At 39.3% G+C, this 17,738-nt stretch overlaps 1 protein-coding gene across 3 annotated transcripts in view; it reads left to right on the top strand.

Annotated features, from left to right (window-relative positions):
- Positions 1–17,738, top strand: part of GNAS (GNAS complex locus) — a 152,323-nt gene that overhangs the window by 101,764 nt on the left and 32,821 nt on the right. For all 3 annotated transcript variants that reach the window (XR_010607028.1, XM_065645348.1, XM_065645349.1), the window contains exon 5: positions 8,003–8,100. Coding sequence is in view for 2 of the 3 variants with exons in the window: in XM_065645348.1 (XP_065501420.1) it covers positions 8,003–8,100 (98 nt within the window). In the remaining variant the exon portion in view is untranslated. The remainder of the gene's footprint in view (positions 1–8,002; positions 8,101–17,738) is intronic.

Here is a 17,738-nt window from a genome sequence, read left to right as displayed (position 1 = left end):
GGTTGCATATTTTTGTTGATTTGTCTCTATTTGTCCCTCTTTTTCTCAAATACAGATTAAGTCCTCTAGTTTTCAACTTGTTTTGGAGTTTCTTTTCTTCCCAAGTTTTAATTTGTAGGAAATAGCTTAAAGATCTGTTTTCCTGAAGAAAGCAGAAAAAGCCATCAACTAGCAGCATCTCTGTAGGAGGAACTTCATAAATTGTTACGCTTGTATTCAGTAAAATTACCTATGTATTTAGGCCAGTCTTTCAGAAGAACAGTAATATTACAGTACCTTGACTTTAAATATAGCCTAAATAATGAGTACATGTGTATTTAAAAAAGAAGAAAAAAAAAATCCAGTCTCCCTTCTGACTTCTGTGAACAGAAGCGAGACAAAATATAAAAGCTAAGCAGCTAATTAGCCTTGCTTTTCTATATAGTGATTAGTCTCTTGATTTGCTTGCTGCAGTACTTCTCGCTGCACCTGATTTGATTCTTTAATGTGGCAGCGTCTGCAGATACAACTCGTCCCACCTTCTGGTAATCCAGATTTTACTGCCAGTAATTTCTAACTGCAACGAAAACGGGGATGCTATTACTTCTTATGCTTCAGTTTGTTACATGCAATAAAATAAAACTTATTCTATGCATGAAGGGAAGATATTTTTGGCTAGAAAATTAAAGGAATGCGCCCTTTGAATTCTACTATGCTTCCACTGAGGTGTTCACATAGCTCTATTAAAGCCCATAAAGTATTTCCTTAAATTGGAGAATAAACAATCCAGGACTTTACACAATGACATTATCTGCACATCTATATTTTCTGTGGTGCAGTTGTTTTTATAGTACAGAAAAACACCCTATATTTTGCTCTGTTATTAATTTATTTGATTAGCATTTTGAAGTAAATGCTAATGCTTTATTTTGCACTTGCATTTTTACCCAGTACATTTCCACCATAGCATATTTATAGGTTCATTTGAAGAAATAGTGCCTTAATTTCTCTTGATACGTCTTCGTTTTCCTCAGAGCAGTCTTAAAGAACAAGAACAGATTAATTCCATTTTTGTTGAAATAGAAGAGCTGTCAACTGAATTAAACAGGAAATAGGCATAAATTTAATATAGACATTCTTAAGCGTTTTCTGGTTTTAATCACAGTAAGAGACTCACAAAATATTGGTGTACGCATAGATGGAATAAAATTTTCTCTGTGAGCCTGCCTGGTATTGCAGTGGCTTGAGAAGAGTTTCTGTGCGAGGCTACGTGGAGACTGAGCACCATGTCAGTGTGCTCGTTGCCCTCTGGATGTGCTTTTTGGGCGTACAACAAAGAAGTGCCTTTGGGCATAAAAATTCTGTAACATAATAAGACTTGGAAATGTGATGGTAAACATGCTTCTAAAAAAAATAATGACTTGGGTATTTTAATTTAATTTACATCATGTCTAACGAGTAAAGGATGGGCTTGGTTAAGCATGGAAATAGCTAAAAAGAAAAAAAGTGGAAAATATTATGATCTATTTTACATTTTGGTTCTGTGGAATGCTCTTTGCTCGTTTTACACATGGATTATGGATATGGAATTGTGTGTTGGCACACTTCTCAAATACTGTGGCATTTTGAAACTCTTAACAAAGGGGAAAATGAAAGTTCAAACTTCACAGGAGTTTCTTAAATAAAATTCCCTTCCCATTGTCCATTCCTTGGAGCCACATCCAGTTTAATTTGTGCTACTGGAAATGTGAAGACACCCTAGGTGGAAAGCCCAAATCTTTCGGCATCATTCTTCTTTTCTAAGCATGAAAAACGGTTGATAACGAGACTGAACCTTGCTGAAAATATGTCTGACTCGTTATGGGAAGTGCCGAGTACTCTGGGCTCTCCCAAAGAGTTTTGTATTCGGCTCTGGACACATGCCAGTAACTGGAGAATATCTTCAACTATTTGTAGGTATGTGTTTCCTTTGTGATGTCATCGGCATGTTTTCCCTAAAATAGCAGGCAATAATTAACGCTTGTTCACACCATTAGGAATGCAGATGTTTCCCTATTCGAGTAAGTAGCTTATTAAACTGTCTGATTTGACAAATTTAACACATTCTGGTATCCCTGCCCAAGCGCAGAGAGAATGACAAGATGCCATGGGTTTCCTTCACTGAGTGGCCTTACAGTCAATATGAATCACTTGACTTCGGATATGAGCAATGAAAAATAAATAAATTTGTCGTGGATTTACCTCTCCTGGAAGGAGAAAATCAGCTTGTGTCGTTTCTCTTGGAAGGCACCGTGCTGCCCTGCCGCCCTGTGACCGTGTCCTGTTCCAATACAGTTCGTTAGTGGAATCCAGAACTGCCTGTCACGACAGGAAAGTTCAGGTGCCCCCAACTTGCAGAGTAGGTTTGTAAAGGGGTTTGAAACCCACGGTTAATGTTATTTTTAAAAGCTGGGCACCTCAGGAAGCAAATGTCCTCCAAGATGCAGTTGTACAGTTAGAAGCTGCTTTGGTTTGACCTTTAATCGCTGGGTTTGGAAGTGGATGACCTATTTAAAACTCTTAGTATGAAATGGGACAGTGACCTTTGCCCAGGAATTGAATCCCAGTTTTAACCACAGCGTTGTGTAATGGTTGTACACACCTTTTTGTAGGTAAGTTGTTTGGTTTTGGTTTTTTTTTTTTCAACAGCATTGACTTTTGCTAGAATTAGTAAATACACTGTTCTAATGATAGATGCACCTATATTATATTTTACAAAGAAAAGGTAATGTTATATGTTCATGCTGAGGTTCCTGTAAACATGGTGTCACAGTGGCAAGAACTGTGCCGGTATTTTTCCCTGCCAACATCCTAATGCCTATGAAACATTTCTTCATAAACATTTTTTTAAAGTCTTCTGAGTATTTATATATCTGGAGGGAACAAAACCTTGTAGGTAGCATGTCCAGTTTTTCTCTTTCATTTTCTACTAATACTTTATTCTTTCAGAATGCCTCTCAAAAGCTGATCTTGGTTCCTTATTTTTTCCCAGGCCTGGAGTTTGTCTCTTGAGGATTATATTTTTTAACAACCAAAACGCTCACCCTCCAAGTTCTTTAACACTTTGTCTGGTTCGACTTTTAATAAAACTACTGTTTACCATCCACCATTTCTTCAATTTGTTGAAATTTTCTGATACAAGTAGATTTTAAACCTGATTAGACTGTGCATCACGCCTTTTCTAATCCAGAATTGGGTCAGTAAGTTCTTTCTGGAACAAAGTGCTGTTTTCCAAGCATCCCTTTTACTTGACGATTTCTGCTGATGGGTTTTTTCTCTAGAAGTCTGCATAGATTTCTGAAACTGAATACAAGCGATTTACAAATTTTGCCTGTTGACACATTGTATTGAGAAACTTTCAGCAGGTGGAGAAAGCGTCATGTGATAAATAAAATGTTAATACTGAAGTACATTTTTTTTTTTTCACATAAATAGTAGTTTCTAAGTCTCGCATTGTTATGGTATGATGACACATGAGGCTTCCTCACCATCAGCAAGTCACGGTCCTTGGAACTTCAGTTATCTGAGTAAGACCAGAGCAGGTTTGCCCAGAGAGTGGATTTCCTCAGAGTTTTTTACACGTTGACGGAAGCGTAGCCTGTTATTCGGGATTGTGCCCAGAATTCAAACTCTACCCCTGCCCAGCCCGAACACATTGGGAGTCAGGCCCTGTCTGTTCTGTTCAGCTTGGTGTTAGGTTGGCATTGTTTTCCCCAAGTATTCTACACAAGGATTTCTCCCTCTTCAGGGTTTCGTTAACACTTTGAGAAGTGTAGAGTCTGGTCTGGCGGTAAATAAATGCTATGATCATGACCTAATTCTTAGGAAGAATTCACTTCTCGGCTTCCTCGGGGACGCCGTGTGGTCACCACTTATGTCGATGGTTGTTGCATCAGCTATAGGCTAAACAGGACCTTGGGTGTGTATTGTGTAACTGCAGCAGGTTTTTTAAATGGAAAATGACATAACTTGAATATTTTTTTCATTTTTAAGTATGCATCAGGCAAGAATGGATAATGTGATCATACTTCATAAATATGATGGATTGTTTGGAACCTAACATTCAAATCCTGTTTATTGCGGAATGTCATCTCAAAGCAAATTGTTATTTCATGTTATTTGCTTATTTTAGCTGTTTTATTAGGAGTTCCATTTTATAGTGCAAGAGAAACCTGTGTTGATGCTGCCGTAGAGTCTGTTATATTAAATGTGCCAGCAAATGATTCAGTGTTACGGAAACAAGAGCCAGACATGTAAGGACTAGTTTTCTGGTTATTTATTTTCAGGAAATTTGCCTGCTACTTTTAGTTAATTTGTTTCCTAACTCATTATTTTTAGACATCTCATACAAATTAGACCTATTTAACTAAAAAAACCCAACAAAACAAAACCTGTTGCTGACTTGATTTTTCTAGTGGCCTCTGAAGACCCTGTTTTGCCTAAATACATAACAAATCTTGTGGTTTTACTTGCCTTCCCTGAGAGCAGCCCCAGGCTACATTCCATGACTCAAATGGGATGCTGAGGATTTCTGATGTTATTCTTTCTCTTAAATATTATTTCAGAATTGTGGTTAGTGTAGGTGTATTGGAAGGGAGAATCTGTTTTTTTCCAACTGGCTACTATGTCTTAATTTCAAAATCAGTTACTAGTGTGAGTAAGCTTCCAATAAGGCAAGAGTGGAACTCGGTAAGCCTGGCTCCAACTTTTCTTTGGTGAACACCTTCCTAGTTTACAGATGTGTAAGCTGGGGCAGCATTAGTCCCAAAGCGTGTGAAGATATATTTGAGGTAGCCTGAAGACAAAAGGTTGTTTATTAATAAAAGACCTTCATGTTTGGCTATCACAAGTAACGTAGTTCAGTTAAAAAAAAAAAAAATCCTAAACAACAACAACAAAAAAGACCAAAGAAACACACCAAAAAACAGCCCCAAAAGCCCACTGTGTGTTAGCATAATAATCCATTACTGATTACTTGTTGTAGGTCCTGATTTTGACATGTCAATAGAAAGTTCAAAGAATGTGAACTGAAATTCTTTTTCCATTCCACATGGATGGCTAATAACCGTATTGAAAGGATTGCATGAGTATTACTGGTTATAGTTCAGATTAGCAGGGCAGACGTAAAGGGAGTATTATAAGCATTTTATTGCTAATTTGGCCTAACAAGGTACAAACATTGATCATTATCTCTTTATTATAATCCACATATTTTCTTGGAAGTCAAGAACTTCCCTTAAAACACAGGGAGGACTCTTCCGAACAATACGGAACAGTTCTGTTAAACTACATCCTAGGCTATTTATTATCAATGTGTTTGTGTTAGGGCCAGGAACTGGATTGACTTTCATCCCATTTAAGAGTCTGATTGCAGAAAACTGCTCCAAATGTTTTGCCACAAGGTATGAAGGAGTTAATAAACTGTTTGGAATAATTGCTTTATATCGCTTATCTAACAATGTCATGGTCGTAGTGAGAAACAGTAGTGAGGAAGGACTTTGGTGTCTTATTTTTTGTGGTGGTTTTACTGTGGAGTGACTCTTTTTCATTAAGACACCAACTCTTTTGACTTCAGTTGTACGTTTGTAGGTGATGAAGAATCTGTTTTATTGCATTTTCTGTAAACTTATCTTTGCATAGTTATTCGTTGACTTTAATGCAGGATGAAGCGAGTATTTTGGGTTTATTTGGAGATAGCTGGCTTGGCAGATGCTGACCCGAGTTTGAAACAGATGTCTATTTTAGAACCATATCTCTGCCGAATACTTCAATTAACTATCTGAAGCCTGGTGTGAGTTATCTTGATTTGATGGGAAATTTAGATAGTGTGTGTCCATTTGAAACAGCTGCTGTTTCAGAAAAAAAATCTGGTACAATTGACGATTCAATTTTTCAATTTCCCAGCTTTGTAGTAGTAAGTTGAGTGAGTCATAAGATGTTCTGTATTAAGACTACTGTTACTTTTAAAAATAAATATATAAAGCCACTCCAAAACGGGTTTGGTTCAAATACAGTGTGATTCCAGGTAATCCCCCCTCTCTCCTTTACTTTCTCTTCCTACTCCTTTTTGCTTTGGAAAGATATTTTCCTCACTATGCTGTGACACAGTTGAATATTGAAAGTAATTGACAGTACCGCAGCTGCCAAAAAATTAAAACCCTTCAAAATGAAAACATGCGATGAACATAATTCCAGCAGTGGGAGAGAGAAAACTGACAACTGGAATTAAGATTTTGATTCATCTTTTACTTCTTTTAACAGCAAATGGTCATACAGTCTACAAATACTAAAAATCAAGTAAAATCTTATCTACTTAAAAAGAAATTTAACTGCTCTTTTTGTTCATGAACTCTTCATAAAATCAGGGAACGCACTGAAAAGATGCATCTAATACTACATATAAATTTTATAATCTCTTTTAAAGAGATTAGAACAAAATTTTACCATAAAGAGTTTTTTAGATGTGCAGTGTGCCTTTACTATCATTTGTGTGTCTGTGCAGCTAGTGAATATTCAATAGCAATAGAAGCAAGATCAAATTTACATTTGATAGGCTGCCTCCATCGTTGGTATTCACAATTATATGATCACACAATCATATCTGCATATTATGCCTTCCAAAAAGAGGATGGTTTGAAAATCCATATTACTAAATTTGCTTTAAGATACCATTATGCATCTTTAAGATGCCATTTAAAGCATCTACTATTCTGTTACTGTTCAGGTGTTAGTTTCTGGTAGGAAAGTGAATTTTTAAGAAACCTATTTTCCCTTGGAAAATCACATTTGGATGTGACCCCTTTCTTGGTACTACATTGAAAATGAAAGAATGTGAGAGACTGATATCCCAAGAGAGAGAGCAATTCCAAAGCGAAATTAAAGATATTATTTTTCTTTAAAATATTTCTACTGTAAAGAGGTGGGCGGAGAAATAGAATTTATAGAGCCACTATTTTAAAGGTCATGTCCTGTCCTGGATGCAAAAATAGCTGATTTGCAATAAGTTACCTGAGCCGCTTAAAGTCAGAATAGAAGTATTTAGCCCAAAACACTTGGAAAGCTCTGAGAGAGAACCAAGAACAGTCCGTGGTCGCTGACAGCAGCGCTGCCCACAGTGGTGGGGGTATTGATGTCACTGGGCTGCTGCTCTTTCCAAATCTGTTCACAGGTCTTCAAGTGGCAGCCAGAAATGCAGTTACATATTGCACAGGCCCTGGTGGAGCCAAGGAGCATCATTTACATGCAAAAAAGAATGGGCCTCAGGTTGAGTTTTATACGTGTGTTACAGGTTCGACAAAAGCGGAGCATTGCATTGTTGGCTGGCTGCTTTCAGATCTTGCCTTATAACTTTGAAGGTTGACACAATCAAAACATCATCTAGCTTTGTATCACTGTGTTTCTTCTGTAGCTCGTTATCCTTTTACACAACAAAAGAATAAATTCTGCAAGTACTTTAAGTGATGCAGAGTTAAGAAAGGTACTGATGTCGATATAGTCCCCAAGGTCCTCGCTAACGTGGAAAGTCAAGTAAAAGCTACTCAGCATTTGGTACCTTTATGTGAAAATTACCGAGAAGTAGTGTTTCATTGAAGAATAAAAAAAAAAATTCTTGACAGCCAAAAAATCTTGGCAGCCAATATAGAGTGGAATTGTGAGTTAAAGAACAGATGTTACCAAATGGTATGGGTTATGCCAACAGAATTATCATTAATGAAAAGTTAACCCTTCCTTCCTGCTTTCAGTGTATAGTTGGACTTGATCAAAATGATTGAGAAGCATTTCTTCAAGCGTTACAAAATCCTAAAATGAAGATAACAAAAAGAAAAACCAACGGAGCTTGTAGTCAGATTCTAAAAAATATTTGAAGTTTTTTGTTAAATATTCTGCTATTTTTACCCTTCATTGTGGTGGTAACGATATGTGACCATTTACCAGTTCTCTTCATAAATAACCCATTTTGCTAATACTATTTTTACTCTTTCAGGAGTTTTATGAACATACAAAAACTCTTTGGCAAGACGAAGGTGTGAAGGCCTGCTATGAGAGATCTAACGAGTACCAGCTGATTGACTGTGCGCAGTAGTGAGTATCGTTTCTGTTCTGCTCCATATTGACGGCGATACGCAAATGTTAGAATTGAGCATTAAGGACGGTGGTTTGGATGGTGCTGCTGCTTGCTTTTCCTCACCTTGGAAAAGGAGTGGATGCTCCATAGTGAATTCCTGTTCATCAGCTATTCAGAGAGGCAGGAAAAACTGGCGTTCCGTTAGACAATATTATCTGTGGTGAAAACCTGGCAGATGCCTTCAAATGCTCTTACTACAGGCTGACACCTTAATGCAGCTTCAGATACTACAGCAGGTTTTAATAAGTTGGGAAGTACATTGGTGTGAAACAAGTTTGTGTCTGTAGCTTTTGTTTTTAGTGCAGTTTATTTATGTGAACGCAGAGATGGGCGGCAGCCTGGGAGCACTCACCAGGGTTCTGCTTGTGTGCCTTACTGCACATAGCACTGAATGATTCATTCTCTTCTGCTGTTTATACCACTGCGATAATTAGTATTGTCAGGAGAGACTGCTGCACGTTTGCAGTTATCTATCACGTATAGCAATATAGTACAGCTCAGAATTTTTTTACAGCAAGATGTTTGTGATAATTGGGAGCGTTCCTGGTATTTTTGTTGTGTATGTTCAAGGGTCGCAGGACTTAAGTTTGGAACATTAATGGTTAAAACTGTTCTTTATTAGTTTATACTCTCTCTGCTGCTTCTGGGGAAGCTGAAATTAGGTCTAATGGTTGAGGAAATGCAGGTTTCTCATTTCATGTAACGATGGACAACTGCAGTTCGTTGTCTGCTACTTTGTCTCTTAAAAGAACATTTGATGAAATAAAATTTGTAAGGTTATTTATTTTTTGTTTGCTTAGTTAGACTTAAAGGTAAATCAACAATTATTAATAGCTCTGTTTGAAAAGAGACCAGGGAGATAATTTTACTGTGACCTGCCCAGCTCCAGGTCTTTCGGAGCCTCTTTGAAGTTTTGCCATTGTTTCTAGTGTGAATTTGTTTGATGTGGAGCAATGTCTCTTGCATTAGGTGACTAATGTTTGATCATTTGGCATGGATTTTTTTGCAAGTTCAGTTGCTGCAAAATAGAAAAAAGATTTTCATTTTCTGTCAACTATCCAGTAAATTTTGTCTTTCTAGTGTAAAGCTGATAGAAATAGGGAAAAACTAGTTTTGTTTCTGGTAATGTTTGGTTATCTGTTTCTGGTTACTGTTTGTTAATAGTCAACTTCTATGACGGGAAGAAGTAAATATTAAGCACTAAGTGGGTTTTGTGTTGCCCTTTTTTGGAAGAGGAAGAAATTTTGTTCAGCCCTGAATGCACAGAAGAAAGCTAAAATTCTTATCACCCCTGATTGCTGGGTTTGACTTTTCATTGGGTCAGCAAGGGGGTGGTTTTACCGTCCTGCTCCATCTAGTGGAACACTGAATTCTACATCATGGGCCGTGGAGCCAAAAATAAACCTTGTGCATTGCTGACAAATTACAGATCTTTTTTTCTAAGATACCATTACAGTCTCCTCCTAAAAATATTTCATAATTCTAATATTTATTCAACGTGTTAGTAAAGTATATGGCATTGTTTTCTTGCAGAAGGAGTTTTCCGGTTGTTAGTTTGAATAGTTGTCCTTTCTGGCATTTTTGATTGTGCATTGGCATTGTTTTGAGTAACAGAATACTCAAAGTAAGGGTTTTTAATGGTAAAATGTTTCCTTGGTGGTAACATCACTTTGAAATTCTGAGCTTTTTTTTATCATAGTAAATTTTCAAGAGACCTGAGAAAAATTACTGCCCGTAAGATCTGACAACTGGTAGCTTGAAATTAACCTGGTGAGCACACTCTAAAAAACTGTGGCAAAGGCAAAATATAAACTGTAGCTGAGATTTATCAAGTGAAGACTATTTTAATTTGAATGTGCAAGCTACTGTCATTAGGGCTTATAGAAGTTAAAAGAGAAAGTAGAACAAACTGTGTTAGAGTTGTCAGTTCTTTCAGAGAGGAGTCCTGGGTTCTAAACACTTTCCCCTTTTGAAGTCCCAGTTTAAAACAAGAAAGACATACTTAAAATGGAAGGCAGGAAAGTGTCTTTTCTCTTTCAGAATCAATCCAGCTTCCGAAAATCCCTTCTTGCTCTTGAAAGTTGAATCAATTCTTAAATAGTAATGGATTCTTTGTTCAGTGAATTACTTTAAAATTCTAAACAATGTTTCTTTTTCACAAAAAATAACTCATTATAGTTGTTTGTAACAGCTTTAATTTTTTTAAACTGTCATTTGTTGAAGTGTGAATTGCTTAGTGTAAAGTTTGTCTTAGTATGGGCTCATTTAACATTCTGCATTTTTTAAGAAAAGTTATTTTCACTCTTGGAAAGTGACAGGGTTATTTATATATAGGAAGCTTTGCAAGGAGATTCTGCCAAATGTTTAAAATCTTTTTTGTCTGTCTTTTAGCAGGGAACAGTGAGAAGTGTATATCGTACAGGCGTTTGTTTGGCTTTCAGAGATGTTAATACCAAAATGAAATTCGCTTCTGTTTCTGCCAAACCTGCAGGAAACGTGTGCAGAGCTTCTTGAGGAGCCGTGGGCTGGTCCCTGGGCAGTGGGACATTGCAGGGCTTGTGCTCCGCTTGCGTGGCAGCGGTTCCAGCGCCCGGCATCCTGCCCACTGTCCTTGCGCACCCGTCTTTCCCTCCTCTCATTTCCACCTTTGGTCAATGGTGGGATGGTGAGGTACTGGGGACTTACCTACTTCCCTTCTGTTCAACATTGTGGCTTTTACAATTGTGCTTTTCTTGGTTAAAACTATTCTCCATATCGGCAGCTTAGCTCCAGTCCAGCAGAAGGTGCTTTCAGAGTTCAGGACTGTATGGCGTAGCTGCAGGATGCTGGAGCATCTTGAAAAGAAAGATGATGGGGAGATGGAGCGTCGGCTCTTGCAGAGTTTGTGCTGAGGAAAGAAGGGAGCTCGCGGATGCGTCTGGAGCTCTCAGAGATGGACAAAGCGGGGCAGGGGAAGCCGCTGCTTCGCTTCTTGGCCTTTCCCAGGAAAGTGGGAACTAATATATTTCTCAGTCTCGTGTGTCACATCTACCTAACTTGAATGTAGGTATTTCAAGAGTCTGGCAATTGTGTTTTTCACCTGCTCCTGAGCAGTGACTTAAACTGCAATACTTCCTGCTGACTCACTGCCATTTTTCAGTGTCTGCCCATAAGAAGTTAATATTAATACATGCTTTTATCATTGCTCCACCAAGTTCCTGGTTGCATTGGCTCGGAAAAGATGACTTTACCCAAAGCCACAGGTACCGTCCTGAGTCTCAATGTAACAGGAGTTGTGATCTTTGGAGGTGTGAAGCTGGGAGGCCCAGGCAGTAACCTCATCTGCTGGAGAGCCCTTCTGGTGCCCTGCCCTTTATCCTCAAGCTCTCTGGCTAAACGAAAATGTCACTTCAGAGGAACCCTGTTCATTTTGAAAGAGTAGCTGCCCCTGCTCATCGTGAGCTTTACTGAACTTCCTGCATGGGCATATCTGACAGTCTTGAGAGGCAGAGAAAGGAGAGGAGCCTGTTTCCCTTTTCTTAACTGGACTTACTAAGTAATTAGTTTCAATTCTGCTTTTAGAACAACATGGGCTATGAGGTTTTGTCACCAGTTTCTCTCTGAGTGGAATGTGTTTCAGCTGGGAGGAGGGAGTGATATCTGAGGGGAGACCAAACTTCATGGCTCTTGCATCGTATGGGGATGTGTACAGCAGAGGATGAACCTTGAATGTGATAGTGCTCTGGCTAATAATAAAGGGAAGAACGCAGATGTGTCTAGAATATAGAAAATGCCAAACGGTGATAAATGAATTCTTTACCATCCTTCGTATTTCTTCCCTGAAGGCACAGGATGGCATTTATTCAGAATATATTACTTAATATTAAGAATATAGGAGCCATTTCCACTGTAATGTGCCAAGACCCGTTTGTCAAAATATACCTTCTGTCAAATATAAACAAACCAGATCTCTTCAAGTGCTGTTGTTGCTAATATTTCTACCTCAGTTTTCATTTGAAAAGCTCTGTTCTTAAAGCCTCACAAATACATAGCAGATAAGTCAGAATAAGTTGAATCTCTCCCATACAAATGTGCTATTTGTGGCACAAGGGCATGAAGGATGCCAGCACTGTCCTATAAGGTCTGAGCCGAAGTCTGGGGTGGTCCTGAAGAAAATTGCTTTGATGTCAGTAACCATTGGATTAGAATCATAGAATAGTTTGGGTTGCAGGGCCCTTCCCAGCTCCCCCAGTGCCCCCCCTGCCATGAGCAGGGACATCTGCACCAGCTCAGGTTGCTCAGAGCCCCGTCCAGCCTGGCCTGGGATGTCTCCAGGGATGGTTCAGCCACCACCTCTCTGGCCAACCTGGGCCAGGCTCTCACCACCCTCATTGTTAAAAAATTTCTTCCTCTTGTCTCACCTGAATCTCCCGTATTTTAGCTTAAAACCATCACCCCTTGTCCTCTCACAACAGGCCCTGCTAAAAAGTCTGTCACATCATTCTTATCAGCTCCTTTTATGTACTTAAAGGCCGCAATAAGGTCTCCCCAGAGCCTTCTCTTGTCCAGGCTGAGCATCCTCAACTCTCTCAGCCTTTCCTTGTAGCAGAGGTTTTCCATCCCTCCGATTACATATTTGTGGCTCCTCTGACCGTCTCCAGCAGGTCCATGTCTGTCCTGTGCTGAGCTGGACTAGCACTGCAGGGGGTCTCACCAGAGCAAAGCAGAGGGGCAAAAGCAAAGCCTCCTGGTGTGTTTTCTAGACTTGCTTATATTAGGCTGTGTTCACAAATACTTCAATTTTTGCTTTAGCTGGTCTCGGCTTAGCTAGGCTCCTTGGCCACGAATTCGATTTTGTGCTTCATTTCACGCCATGCTTTCTCTGCCTATCTCCTCGCTGGCGCTTCCTGGTTTCGGCTGGGGTGGAAAAGGAAGTAATGTCAGAGACGGTCCTTGCAACCCGTTTCACAGCCCCTGCGCTCAGGAAGGGCTGGAAGCGGCGCGGGGAGCCCGTTCTCACGCTATTTCCTGCTGCCGGCTCTTCTGCCATTTGGGGAGGGAGGGGGCTGCTTGGATGCAGGGTCGCCTTTCTCGACTTTCAGCACCAGCAGAGCCACTCTGAGAGCTTAAAGCTGTGCCAGGCTGCTCCGGCAGAACTTTACGAGAAGTATTTTTAAAGATGTTTGTTTTTAAAATACTTATCAAAGAAAGGAGGGGAGTTGCAGCTATTAGCCGAGCGCTGCGCAGGGCTGCTGAAGGATCAGCAGATGTGGACGCGCTGGTTTTTTTAATTTCTAATTTGTTATGGGTTGTAAATGCTTTATATTTTTATTGAGATTTATGGTGTGTTTTATTTCTGGATTTGCTGACTTGTAGAGAGCAATTAAGAGCTCCAGTCTGAGCACTTACTGATTTTCTTCCATGTTGATTTCACTTTGTGATGAAGTTCCCTTCATGGAACATGTAGTAAAGTGCATTTTCTCAAAGTCTCACCTTTTAAAATAGTGGCTGACTTATCTGTGGTACTACTGTTAGTCTAGTTTCTTATTACTTTTTTTTTTTAATTTTTACTTTCTTTCCACACGATGTGATTTTGGCAGAGTAGTTGCCCTGGTCTCCTCCAGCTCTGTGAGCTACGTCTGTGTACTCACATTCAACAGGACAGGAATTTCCCTGGCCTATATTCCTGGCATACATGAGCTTCTTACGGACACTAACAATTATATTGTTAACCATTCTTGTGAGGAAGAAAAATCTTCATGTCCCCTTTTGCTGATCTAAAACTGATGCGCTTGCCTACTGCTGTGTGAATTCTTTGGCAAGCCAAGGAAAAGACCCAGATCATCCAACTTCTAATCCTTAGTCTTGATTATAAAACCCACTGTACTTTATTCCAGAGCACTTAGAGATAACTGAATTAGGGTCTTCTCCCTAGTCGTCTTCAGCCTGAGGGAATAGAGGTTCATGTTTTAAACAAGATTAAATTTCAGTTTAAAAAAAAATACAGCCCAGGTTGTATTTTCTCTGCAGTCCAGTGGGGTGTTAGGTGCAGAAGTAGGTTGCTGTAGATGATGGGAAGCACAGTAACTCCTGTCTTTGCATGACGTTAGTGAAGTCACTACCAAGAAAATGAGTCCAAATCGATAAGCAGCTGAATTACACCTGACTACTCCGTGTGTCTGCCCTCTCCTGCTGACTGTCAATAGCAGGGATGTGCCTGCTGGCAAGTGCTGTGAAAACCAGATTACCTAAATTTAGCCATTAAATGGATTATGAATCAAACACGTGTTCCTACTGTTGTCACAGCTAATCATAAATTCGTAATTTCAAGCTACACTCAACCTCAGATAAACTTATCTGTCTTCAAAATAAATTACATCCCAGTACGAAGCAAGATAAAACAAAAGGTGTAGTGGAAAAGCTTGCTTGAGTCTTACGAATTAGTAGCACTGATAAATGAAAAAGGTGATGAGCCGTAATGGCAGAAAGACCTTTACATGTCCAAAATGTGAATAATTTAAGAAGCCATACCACAGGCTTTTGAGGTGTGTGCGATGCCCACCGCATCATTCTGAGTTATTGTAAAAGGGTTTGACCGTTTGCTCTGGGAATCCCATTTCTGCTTCCACTTTCTCTCGCTCTGCCACTTGTAACCCCCTTGCACCCGTTGCCTTCGATCACTTCCCGCTTGTGTTTCTCCTTTGTTCCACACATCTGTTCATGTGTCAGCTCCTTTCTGGCCTTTGGCTGCAGTTGCAACTTCCTTTCCATGTCCAGTTGTAAATAGGAGGCATTTACCTTCAGCTGGCGGCAGAGCTGACCTGATCTGAAGAGCATGAAAAAGCTGGGTTGGAACGTCTTCCCCTATTTCTTGAGCCAGTCCTGCGTTCTAATAATCACACTTTGCCTTTTAGTTCGTGTCACTTGCTAATAGCTGCAAGACTTCGGGATAAACCCAAGTGCAAGTGTCAGGGATCCCTGATTTAGGAGAAATGGATGTTCATTTCTCAATGTGTTGCATTTGCTTTCACATGCAAATGGAGCATTTGCTTTATACCGCAGCTATTTCTTTCAGTAACAAATCCACAGAAAATTTGCTAAGATTAGGTACTTGCTTGCTCAGGAGTATTTTTGAAACTTTGGCATGAATGTTAACATTTTATTTAAATAAAATTTGTCCATAAAATAGTAAATGTCCTCTGATCATGAGTAGACTCCACATGATTTGTTCAGCAGATTGCTGTTTTCCTCTGACAGCTGTTTCATTTGGAATGGCAAAAGGAGACGAAGACAGTGCCATGAAGGCAGGACTAAATAAAAAGCATATTGATGGTTTAGTGAGCCAGTGAAGAGTACTGTGGTGAGTCTAGTGGGTAGTTTGCTTGGGATGTATCTCTTAGCTAATATTTTACTTTAATAGTCTGCTTTAAAACCGAAGTTGATGTTATCAAAGAATGTGGATGTATGAGTAACTACTGCTGTATAAATTTAAGAATTATGCAGCTTCGTAAGTTTGTTCTGTACTAAAAGTACTTGGCTACAGTTCAGAATTCTGCAGACAAAGTTGTTCCACAGCCCAGTTTCTTGATAGTTTGCCTATACCCATACAGTTAATTAACACAGAGTTAAAAATAATTCACTAAAGAGAATAACAGATTCCTTGTTACTAGTGGTAAAAATGGCAAACTGTTTTGTTTGATAAAGAACATGCTGCATCACCAAATGATTTTAAACATTTTAAGAAACGAATAATAAAGATGAATGACAAAATGTGCATAAGCCCTGGGATTTCCATTTCAAAAAGAGAAAATAAAATGAGCCTTTTAAAAGCAAAAGTCAAATGCGTATTTTTGTAACTGCTTTCGAGTCTTTTTGGTTCTGTAGGATCTGGACTTGTTAGTCACCATATTTCTGATACCTGCCCAGGCTTCTGCTCTGGTTTTTGTGGCACTGTTCTCTGCAAACATACACATTCAAATGCAGTGGAATTTTTTTGTGCGTAAAGGTGGAGAATTGAAAAGCAATACAACAGGAGATGGAATACAAGCCAGAACTTTCCATTACTTAAACTTTTACTAATTTCTGCATTTTAATGGCAACAGGTTCACCAGTTCCTTCCTACTTTTTCCTTTTCCCAGCCTCAAAGCTTTTGTTGTGGTGTTAATTGTGTGAGAGAATATGCTAGAAATATATGAAGAAGCATCTTTTGTCTGCTGAGGCTTTTGGAAGAACGCGAAAGCGCCAGGTTCAATTCCCAGTCATTCCCTGGGCTGAGATGGTGCAAATACATCACTGCTGGTCCCAGGGAGAGGGAGCACTCAGTGCTGTTGACTTGCACGTTCTCTCCTTTTCCCCTGCTGTGAACTCCACTGTTTGATAATACACTGAAGCCTTTCCTTCACTGGGGGCTTAAATTTAAATTTCTTTGGTCTGGGCGCTTGCCTACATTCACAGGTGTTGCTGAATTGATTATTTTTGAGAGACCCCTGACAAAGATGTCTGCAGTACATTTGCTGTAAATTTGCCAGCAGGCTCAAAAGTTTATTGAGACCATGTGCTTCCATGCAGAGAACACGGTCATAAAATCTTTGCTTCAGGAGAGGCAGGCTGAAAATTAAAAAATAGATTAAGCTCATATTAGGTTAACAGGTTTATCAAACTGAAGCTGAACTTAAGTATTCTTTCAGTATTATTTTTTTATAGTACGTGACTAATCCCTAAATAAACGGAAATAAATTGCTAGCTAATTTTACATGTGATTAAGAATAATTTTCTAGGCAGGATGTCACTGATAAGGTTTGTGATTTGAAATACAATTTTTGAGCTGATTGCTCTGTGATACCTTACACATTGATTTTTGTAGCTGAAGCATATTAAAATCAGTTGTTACAGTTAAACTTAATTCTGTGCTTACTATAGTTGTATTGTGGTATGCTAGTTAAATCTCCAAGAAGGGTATCCACCAATAAGGCTAAATTGTAGTGTATTCATTATAGAGTTAAGCGGTTTCGGTGCCTGGATGGTGATTTATGCTTGAAACATGTCGGCTGCCCAGTAAATTTTCTGTGAAGGCTGTGAAGTACCTTGGGTACTCGGCAAGGTTCCCCTTCCCCCAAAGGGCTCATGTGAACTGCAGCCCTACGGAAGAGCCAGCAAGGGCTGGCTTAGCAAGGGCTGGCTTAGCAAGGCTGGGGAGGGAAGGAGCTGCGGGTGCTCTGCCCAGGGAGCATCCAGCCCAGTTCAGGTGACTGAGTAGTGCCGTATGATCTTTGGCGAGAGGTGTGTTCTTTACAATTAAACAACCAAAAAACAAACCAAAAAAGGAAAGAAAGCACACCTGAAGCCTAGTTATTTTTTAGAAATAAATACAAATAGCAACAGACGCGCAAAATCCCAACCAATTGTGTTAATTTGCCGTTTTTATTCAAGTATTGCCGATGTTGGTAATACTCGCAAAGCTGCTGAAGAAAGTGTCTGGAACAAACTGTCCACCACTTTTGCTATTAAGGCATCCCAGATTTTAATTACTTATTTTTGATGTTATAAAGTCAGGGACAGTGTTGAGAAGTTACGCATCTTGAAGCTTCATACCTGGCAAGGCAATCTTCTTACGTTA

This window comes from Caloenas nicobarica, chromosome 15 (genome assembly GCF_036013445.1).
Source record: "Caloenas nicobarica isolate bCalNic1 chromosome 15, bCalNic1.hap1, whole genome shotgun sequence".
Taxonomy (NCBI): Eukaryota; Metazoa; Chordata; class Aves; order Columbiformes; family Columbidae; genus Caloenas; species Caloenas nicobarica.
The sequence above is the reverse complement of the archived record's forward strand: the minus strand, read 5'-3'. Positions and strand labels throughout refer to the sequence as shown.